Source organism: Amphiura filiformis, chromosome 15 (genome assembly GCF_039555335.1).
Source record: "Amphiura filiformis chromosome 15, Afil_fr2py, whole genome shotgun sequence".
Lineage (NCBI taxonomy): Eukaryota > Metazoa > Echinodermata > Ophiuroidea > Amphilepidida > Amphiuridae > Amphiura > Amphiura filiformis.
This window is the reverse complement of record NC_092642.1, coordinates 57,265,296-57,275,623: the sequence shown is the minus strand read 5'-3', so window position 1 is coordinate 57,275,623 and position 10,328 is coordinate 57,265,296. Positions and strand designations below refer to the sequence as shown.

The 10,328-nt window shown below is 35.7% G+C and overlaps 1 protein-coding gene across 1 annotated transcript; it reads left to right on the top strand.

Annotated features, from left to right (window-relative positions):
* Positions 1 to 2,997: 2,997 nt before the first annotated feature.
* LOC140171867 (glutaredoxin-1-like) lies at positions 2,998 to 9,841 on the top strand. The gene is made up of 3 exons (XM_072195205.1): positions 2,998 to 3,230; positions 8,281 to 8,442; positions 9,439 to 9,841. The coding sequence occupies exons 1-3, from the start codon at positions 3,183 to 3,185 to the stop codon at positions 9,550 to 9,552; spliced, it is 324 nt and encodes a 107-aa protein (XP_072051306.1). The 5' UTR covers positions 2,998 to 3,182; the 3' UTR covers positions 9,553 to 9,841.
* Positions 9,842 to 10,328: the final 487 nt, after the last annotated feature.

Below are 10,328 nucleotides of genomic sequence, written 5' to 3'. Positions count from 1 at the left end.
ATTTTAAAAATGGTCCAATTGCAACAATTAACGTAAGAAACCTCAATCGTATACTACATTCAAATTTTGGTGCAACGATTTGTATTCCCGTGTTCCCCTTCACAGTTAATGCAGCCAAAGTTGAGTTATGGTAATATTTCCCCTACCCTTAATATTACCATATTTGACACTGTTACACATGGAAGTTTTTTCTCACATTTCCTTTGTATCTACATAACAACTAATGATACTAGAACGTTAGATGAATTCATTATCACGAGTAAAAGTTGAGTTATGGGAGTTTATATTTCCCCTACCCCTTGATATTGTCATATTTAGGGACCGTTGTAAGGGGGGGGGGCTGATGCAAAAAGGGGGTCTGAAAATTGTTGGTCCTCCTAAAGGGGGGGTGAGGAAAAAATTACCAAAACTTTTCCTGGAAAAATTGAGTTTATATGATTTTCTATGGGGTTGACCCATAATTTTCATGTCAAAAAGGGGACCCTAAAATTTTTGAGGTCTGTAAAGGGGGGGGGGGCCCGAAAAATTTTTGCGATGAAATTTTTTGCATCAGGCCCCTCCCCTTACAAGTGTTTGTGAACGGTCCCTTCTGACAGTTTCTGTGTATCTACCTGACAACTAATGATCGCTTTGTTTATAGAAAGTTAGAACAGCCAATCAGATACATTCTGATACCAAGATGAATTCATTTTCATGAGTAAAAGTTGAGTTATGGCAGTTATAAATTTCTCCTGCCCCTTAATATTGTCATTTTACGCTGTTAGACATAGAAAATTAACCTTTTCCTCACAGTTTCTGTATATCTGCCTGACAAATAATGGTCGCTTTGCTTTATAATAATACTAGAAAGTTAGAACAACCAATTAGATACATTTTGATACCAAGATGAATTCATTCTCATGAGTAAATGTTGAGTTATGGCAGTTTATATGTCCTCTACCCTTAATATTGTCACATTTAAGCTGTTAGACATAGAATATTTACCTTTTCCTCACAGTTACTGTGTATCTACCTGACAACTAATGATCGCTTTGCTTTGAAATAATACTAGAAAGTTAGAACAATCACCTAAATACATTTTGATACCAAGATGAATTCATTTTCATGAGTAAAAGTTGAGTTGTGGCAGTTTATATTTCCCCTACCCCTTAATATTGTCATATTTATTTATGCTGTTAGACATAGAATAGTTACCTTTTCCTCACAAATACTGTGTATCTACCTGACAAATAATGGTCGCTTTGCTTTAAAATAATACTAGAAAGTTAGAACAATCACTTAGATACATTTTGATACCAAGATGAATTCATTTTCATGAGTAAAAGTTGAGTTATGGCAGTTACAAATTTCCCCTACCCCTTAATGTTGTCATTTTACGCTGTTAGACATAGGAAATGTACCTTTTCCTCACAGTTTCTGTATATCTGCCTGACAAATAATGGTCGCTTTGCTTTAAAATAATACTAGAAAGCTAGACCAATAACTTGGATATATTTTGATACCAAGATGAATTCAATTTCATGAGTAAAAGTTGAGTTATGACAGTTTACATTTCCCCTACCCCGTAATATTGTCATCTTCACGCTGTTAGACATAGAAAAGTTACCTTTTCCTCACAGTTTCTGTATATCTGTCTGACAACTAATGGTTGCTTTGCTTTAAAATGATACTAGAAAGCTAGAACAATCACTTAGATACATTTTGATACCAAGATGAATTCATTTTCATGAGTAAAAGTTGAGTTATGGCACTTTATATTTCCCCTATACCCTTTAATATTGTCATATTTACGCTGTTAGACATAGAAAACGTACCCTTTTCTCACAGTTTCTGTGTATCTACCTGACAACTAATGGTCGCTTTGCTTTAAAATAATACTAAAAAGTTAGAACAATCAATTAGATATACATATTGAATTGAATTAAATAGAATTAATACCAAGATGAAGTCAATATCATGAGTAAAATATTGAGTTCTGATGATTTATTTTCCCCTACCCTTAATATTTTTCTATGTTATGCTGATATACGAGGGAAATCAACATCAGTTTTTGTTGGGTTTTTTGGGTTTTTTAAACATTTTTTGTCTTTTTCCCAGTGGTTACTCACGTCCTACACATAAATATTCAAAATATTACATCAATGGAAACTTAACGGATTTTGTAAATGGAATTTGGTGCAGTGTAGTGGCATATTAAGACATGTACACACATTCATCCCTCCCCCACACATACCCTATGTACACCCAGCACCCCACACACACCTCGTCCCACAGACACCCCAACGAACTCATACATATTATAATGATTGGAACTGTTACAATAATGTTTCCCTTGATATGCTTAACATTAAAAACAAAATAAAACATTAAAATTTAAATAAAAAAATAAAAAATGGAAACTGAATCAATTTTGAACATATAAAGTGCTATAGTTGTGAGATTTGAGGCCAATGTCAAACTTTACACATATGGTTTTAAAAAATCAGATTACCACTCATTTATGGACTATATACTTCCAAATATGCTCAAATGAAACCTGTTTTTGTTTAAAAATAATACTAGAAAGTTATGAAAATCATTTAGCTACATATTGATACCAAAATGAATTCAAAATAATGAGTAAAAGTTGAGTTCTTGGAGTTTATATCTCCCCTACCTCTTAATTTTGTCCTATTTTTTGTGATTTTATGCGATTATACGTCCATACATAAAATGACCTGTAAAAAAAAAGTGATACCACAATTTGAGTCCACTACCTACCTAGCAGTGATCTAGAGGGTCCATACTAACTACCTATGGTGTCAAACCTTGTATGTAGTGGGGGATGAACGAAGTCATTTTTTTGAGGTTGCTGCTCCTGTACTACAATGATGGATTGTTATCACGCCGATGACTTCGCAATTTCTGAACAACCCCATAGACAGAAAGCATTGTTCACAGAATACGTGTATTTGAATGGATTTATTTCATGGGTTGTTGCAGATGAGAATGCGAAATGACCAATGCTGATGCAGCTGTTTTGGTTGAGTATAGTAATCGCATCCTGATAATCGGTTTCCCCTGGTTTCCCGACACTGGCAGGTAAACGTGAGATTCTGGTTGGGTGTTTGGTTCTATCAGTTCTTGCTCTTCTTATTTACCACCGATATTTTGCAACACACTCCTCCAATCAGAGCAACATCATGCCTGCAGTACAAGAATTCGTTGATGCGAAAGTTAAAAATGGAAAGGTAAGGTAAACCGCAATGCAAGCTGTTGAATTCAGCATGTTCAGCCTAATACTCATGTACCATGTGTACATTATTAGCTCGAGATAAAATACAGGTTTACATCTTACATTTAATATCTTGCTGTATTTCATGATGTAGGCTACATAGTCATGATAGTTGGGGAACGTTCATAAATACTTTGGTAGGGGGGGCTGGAAAATTTTGATTTCGGTATGTCAAAACTTTTTTGACCCCCCCTCTGTCTAGTCGGGATTATGCACTTTCAGTTTCTCACGCGTTTGAACGGGAATTGGATTGCGTACTTTTTCGATGTCTAGTGAGCAAATTTCTTCAATATTTTGAGAAAATGATGTCAAATTTTCTATTCTATATTGTTTGGTAATAATGTCTTTTGCCAATAGTATGTTTAAAGTTGTAATTTTGTGTGTTTGATCGCAAAGATCGGATATTTTCGTTCCCGATTCGAATTCTGAACCCTTCGCAAGGGTGCCGATTTCAGCAGAACTTTGACGATAATTTTGCCTTTTGGACACTAAAATGCATTCGATCCTTAATTTTGTTTCAACCGAGTCTTAAATTAGCAAGCACAATAAGGTTGGTACCACTTTTATATACATTGATACAATTTTAAAGAATTTTTTTCAAGTTTCTAACCGGCGCAAAGCGTTAAGTGTGTATTTCCCATTGACATCCAAAATGGGAAATACGAGTCTGATGGACATAGGAACGGCGTCCATGAGACTCAGCGAGTCTACCTCTGTCTGTATGTTAAACTTTTAGAACCCCCCCTCTTTATGGACTGAAAACTTTTTTGACCCCCCCTTTTGTATACACCCAAACTTTTTACCCCCACACACACCCACATAATGAAGGTATAATAGTACTTAAAATACTCCGCTCTTGTTTCCACTATAGGTAATGCTTTATTTTGGATTAAACTTATACAGTTTCAACCTTGTTACAAATTCAAGCAAACAGATCCATAATAAATTTATCATTTATCAGTGTCACTCTTACAGGCCTTATGTCTATAATAGGCCTAAATTGTCAGGACATTTTATAATATAAAAAATTGCTTTCAAATAAGGTCTCAAAAGTTATTGCATTGATGTATCAGGGGTGTATCCAGCTTTCTTGTTGTGGGGGGGGGGGGGCAAATAAAATTTTTGGGCACAGGCGAAAAACAATTGCAGTTGCTTTACATACATATACCGGAGCTTTAAAAATGCTTAACTGGATGTCCGAGCGTAGCGCGGAAAAATTTGGTATTTTACTCTATTTATGCCTATGATCGAGATGGAAAAGGCTTCATTGTGACAATGTGCGCGCGTAGCGCACACAAATTTTGTATTCAAGTTTTTAGACCCCCCCCCTTTATGGGTGTCAAAACTTTCTTGACCCCCCTTTTGCCATGTCAAAAACTTTTTGACCCCCCTTTTGGAAGGTCAAAACTTTTTGACCCCCTACAAATTTCAGCCCCCCCACCAAGGTATTTATGAACGTTCCCTTGATACTGTGCACTGCAACTTCCGGGATGGGTAGCAAGCTTTTCTTTATTATTGGTGAATCCCAACCTTGAAATAAGTAGGTATGCTAGGTGAATTCAAATTGCCATCAAACTGCATCATTTTATATATCAAATTAAAGCTCTTGAGTAAATAAAGCCAAAACTGAAAACCTTTTTTTTCATAGCACTTTCCGTAGCAAAGTTACATCTTGTCAAAGATTGACTTTCATCAAAAAGATTCAGCTAGCAAAATTCCCCAAAACGGCATTTCGGGATGTTTCTAGATGAGTCTCATTATGATAGCAGCTTTTTTTAATGGAACTGCTATCATAATCCCTATAAAATTCCATGTACGATTGTCTTATCACCATAAAAAATCATATATTTGGGTCAAGTGAAGTAGAGAAAGCATATATATGTAGGTTTCCTTCTTCGGCCAGTTGTTTTAAATTTCTATGTAAATATGCATTGTCGGCGAATTTGACTGACTAGCAAATGTGTTAACTAAGGTTTGCCTGGGATACCTAAAATAAGCAGGCATCGACGGCAGAACCGAGGGTCAGGGGGGGGGCGGCTCCCACTTTTTAATCAAACCCATGTCCCACCATGATAATTCGATAATGACAATGAGCTGTGTGTGCATAGAGCTATGATATCTGTATCATGATCTGGTTGAACATGTATAGGGGCTGTGCAATAATTATGAGCCCTGGGGGGAGGGTAAAATTGGGGGGACAAGAAATTTTTGGCTAGCCAAAAAGGGGGGGGGGCAAGCGAGTTTTGGCACACATTCATGGCATGGGCGCCTTTTTAATAAAACACTCTGAAATTAAGTAAAAAGGCTTAAGAAAACAGTACAGAAACGCTTAAAATATGCAAATTTTCCTGCTCGCTGTGCTCGCAACATACATCTAGACCATTTAATGTAATTGGGATCCCAAAAATTTGGCATGTTAAGGGAAGGGGTATGAACGTTTGAACAGTATTTATTGTGGGACATTAGAGCACATCAGACATCAAATTGCATTCTGAATACGAAGAATGGCCTTCTGATATCAAATAATTTTGATTTTTTGAAATTCGCAATGTATAAATACACATTTTATGGCAAATCATTAAAAATTGATATTTTTGATATTTAACAGTACTCGAAGTAAACTTTATAAATCTGAAGACAGAAGATTTCTACCTAAAGTGTATGTAGGTGGGATGAAAAGCCGACGATCAATTGAAAATTTTGACCTTCGAATTGAAGATTGGATTTTTTCCCAAAACACCAAAAAAAAAATTCTAAAGGTTTTTTGAGAAAAAATCCATATCTTCAATATGGAAGGTCAAAATTTTCAATTGATCGTCGGCTTTTCCTCCCAGCTACATACACTTAAAAGACTATATCATTAAATTTAGAAAATTTACTTCCAGGACTGTTTTATCTCCAAAATGTGAAAAATATCAAATTGTCATAAAATTTGTATTATATCGCGAATTTCATAAAATGAAAATTATTTGATATCAGAAAGACATTCTTCGTATTCAGAATGCAATTCGATAGGTCTGATGTGCTCTGATGTCCCACAAAAAATGCTGTCGAAACGCTCATTCCAGTTCCCTTAAGGAGGTTCGAAACGATGTTTCTGGAAAACAGAAACTACATTTAGAACAATTTGAATAGATTGAATAAGTTAAGCTAAATACACTGAGCAAAATAGTTTTTGTTTGAAGGAAATCGGACATACGGTTGTCAAGATATACATGTTTTTAGTTTCTTTGTATTCTATTGTTTTTGCCAATATATTGATGAAGTTAATGAGGAAAATTGGCAAAATGTGCTCATGAATATTCATGTTTGCCAATATTATTCCAATATCTTATGAATAAACCTCCATACTACTTTTATTTTATATGACTTTGACATGAAACTTTGCCAAGTGTTTCTATGGCCTAAAACATTAACATGTGATTTTCCCGCACATCTAATTTGCATATTTGCATAATTAATTAGCATTATACTTAAGGCTAATTAATTATGCAAATATGCAAATTAGATGGGCGGGAAAATCACATGTTAAAGGTTTATGTCATAGAGACACATTGGCAAAGTGTCAGGTCAAAATTCTTAAGGGTAAAAGTAGTATGAAGGTTTATTCATAAAATATTGGGAAAATATTGGCAAAAATTAATATTAATGAGCACATTTTGCCAATTTTCCTCATTAACTTCATCAATATATTGGCAAAAACAATAGAATACAAAGAATCTTTCAACAACAATATCTCAAAAACCGTTTGTCCGATTTGGCTCAAATTTTAGAATTAAGATTATTTTGCATATCTCTCTGCAACAAGTCTATTTTAATCTCAATCAGAGCAACTTGATTTTGCCTTTCGTACCACCTTAAGGGGGGCAAAGATTTTTTGGCGGGCCTAGAGGGGGGGGGGCAAATGATTTTTGGCAAAATTTTTCAACTCCCCTGTGTTCCGTAACCCGATGGACAACATCATCCTGCCCCCTCCTCCGATTTTTTTCATTGTCGATGAGTTTTTGGTATCACACAATACATGTAGATACCGTAATATTTTTCTCAATACGATCCTAAAATTTGACACTCAAAGCATGCCAAGTCGATGTATTTCCGAAGAATTCTCGTAAAAACTGCTACCTTGGTGGCTACCACTAATAGGATTTCTGGGCATGCATTATTATGAATGAAATCATAATATTCAGTCTCTTCAACAGCTAGTTTGATTTCGCGTAATTCACACATACATTGTCAATGTGGAAAGAGCGAACCATATTAACAGTGCCGCCGATAAGGAAGTGTGTTACCCTGGGGTCCACTCCTAGGGGCCCGTAAAAGTAAAGAAAACATACCCTAATGGGCTCATAGCAAAAAAAAGAGACCTTGGGGGCCCGTATTGGTAAAAAAGAGGGCATGACGTTCATTTTACCCTGGGCACATAATTGCTCTCGGCGGCACTGCATATACTGTTGAAGAGACTTGGCTCCAATATGGTATATTAATATATTTTCTAAAATTCCCACAGTAATTACAGTTGGCTTCGTGACGGTGGAGCAGAGACTAGAGCGTTGTGATATTGCCCACCAGGTCCGGGTTTGATCCCCAATGGTGGTAGATTTGTTTTCATATATCCATTTTTAATCCAAACTTATTTAATTTCTCTTGAAATGTACTTATTGGAAAGAGAAATATATTTTGTTTGCTTTTTTTCTGAAGTGGTACTGCATGGGTGCGAAAAAAAGCTAAAAAATGCAGCTTGGGAGTTGGAAAACAGGGTTCGCAGGTGGAAAAAAACACGGTTTAAGTCGGTTGTAACCGCTTGGCAAAAACAGTTTTTGCTGGCAAAAATGGCAAAAACTAAAAAAGTGATTTAAAGTTCAGATTTTTTATCTCAAAACGAATTATTAAATTAAAAAATGAACTCCCTGAGTGTGTAACAAGGCCAGATTTTAAAAACATGGGTGTGTGCACATTCTACATGTAATGTTAAAAATTGTGTTTTCATGTTGTTCATTTACTCTCAGGTTGTTGTTTTCTCCAAGAGCTACTGTCCATATTGCAAAAGAACTAAGTCACTCCTGAATGGCAAAGTCAAAGCAGATGCCCTAGAATACATAGAGATTGAAAACAGACCTGACATGAATGAAATGCAAGATTATCTACTCAAAATCACAGGTGGAAGAAGTGTAAGTTCTAAAAAGTAATTATCATTTTTTGGGTGGGGAGAAATACTTGTTCTTTGATGTCAACTGTAGATTGGAATACCGACATTGAACAAATTGTAGAATTTATATGTAGTGTGAAGGATTCTCATTGCTTGTTTTTGGGACAACCAGGGGTCCTATATTAATTATTAAAAGAGTGTTTTAGTAAAAAAAAATCATTTGATTTAATTTTTTGAGGCAGTGTAACTCTTTCATTTGTAAATCTAGTTGTGTTCACATCACATTGTCGGACATACGCCCGGCGGAATTTGGTCATTGGCGTAAGTTGTGTAAGCACATAGTGGTAGGCGCTGTCATGCAGGAATAATGGCAGTGTAAACGATGGTCAGTGTAAGTTCCGCCAGGCGTACGTCCGATGATTTACTCTTAACAGATGTCAGGAGAGCTAGGTGTAAACTCGGCCAGGCGTATGTTGCAAATGTGAATCCTGGCACCCGGTGTAAGTTTGACCTTTTTTGGGGCGTAACTAAGGAATTATATTTGGTCGTGTTTGAAAAAGGTCATGGAAACACTGGAAGTGGTAGCCATTGTTTATGCCGACTAGAAGTAAACGCTTGATGGAACTAGTCGGTGACTGCTGGGAGTAGGCTAGTTGTGGACATGCGGTAAGAGTAGAGAAAATATTTGTGGAATTTTTATCAATGTTAGCATAAGATTACGCCGGGTGTAACTCAAAATGTGAACACAACTTCTGTATTTGTCATAATATGACATCTGTCAATTGTTTTTAAGTATGTTATTTTTGTTTGGGCAACACATTGAGTTATTTTCCTTGTATCTTAATATTCCCCATGGCCCCATGTGGCCATCATTTGTAATATTGTTTGCATTCTATTTGTTTGTCATGTTAAAATTTGATAAATCTGGAAGTGAAAGTATCATTTGTGTGTGTGAATGCTGCATGCTCTGTGCACCCTACCACACTGTCTATTCAAAGTTTGTCTCTTGTTTTAACAGGTTCCTCGTGTGTTTATTGGAGGTAAATTTGTAGGTGGCAATGATGAGACACAAGCTGCTAACCAGTCTGGCAAACTCAACACCATGCTTAAGGAGATAGGAGCCGCTTTGTAAAATAATCATATTAATGTTACTCAGGAACTTGTGTGCTTTCTAATTATTTTTGGTAGTATGATATAAAAAATAGTTGGGAAGTACCACATGTGTGTACTGTGCTTCACCTTGAGTTTGGTAATGTCACCAGTACTATTACGTATTGCAAGTGTGCAGACAAACCGTCCTAGTTGCATGCCTGTACAGTGTGTTGTGGCATTTGGTTAGTGGGCACTAATGTGTGCTATTCAGCACTACAACGGTACAACCAGTGAAATATGTTTATGAATACATGTACATCATTACCAAACTCAAAAGTGAGTGAAAGAAAGAGTAGATATTATAGTATGTTGTTTGGTCCAAGGTATCATGTTAATGTAATACAGTTGGTTATGTTTTATTGGTGAATTGTGTGCTTACCTCACCCATAGTTTGTACATTGTTTTTTATCTGAAGATATATGTTACGACTGTGTTAAGTTTTATTTAATATCTCTTTAATTGAGACCCTCAGTCAATATAAAACAAAATATTCATAAAAGTGATACAATAGTACACAAAAGTGATACAATATTAAATATAAAAAAATGCAATGATAGTCAGGAATTCATTGACATCTATACATATGAAACGAGAACATTTGTTTTGAATTGTCGGATTTCTTTTACAATACCCTACCACTGTAGATTTTCAATGGGGGTCTTTTATGAACGACCCATACACATACACTGTGAATGTAAAAAATGGTAGGGTATTCTAAAAGATAGCCGAATTGTCTCAAAGACATGTTTTCCATAG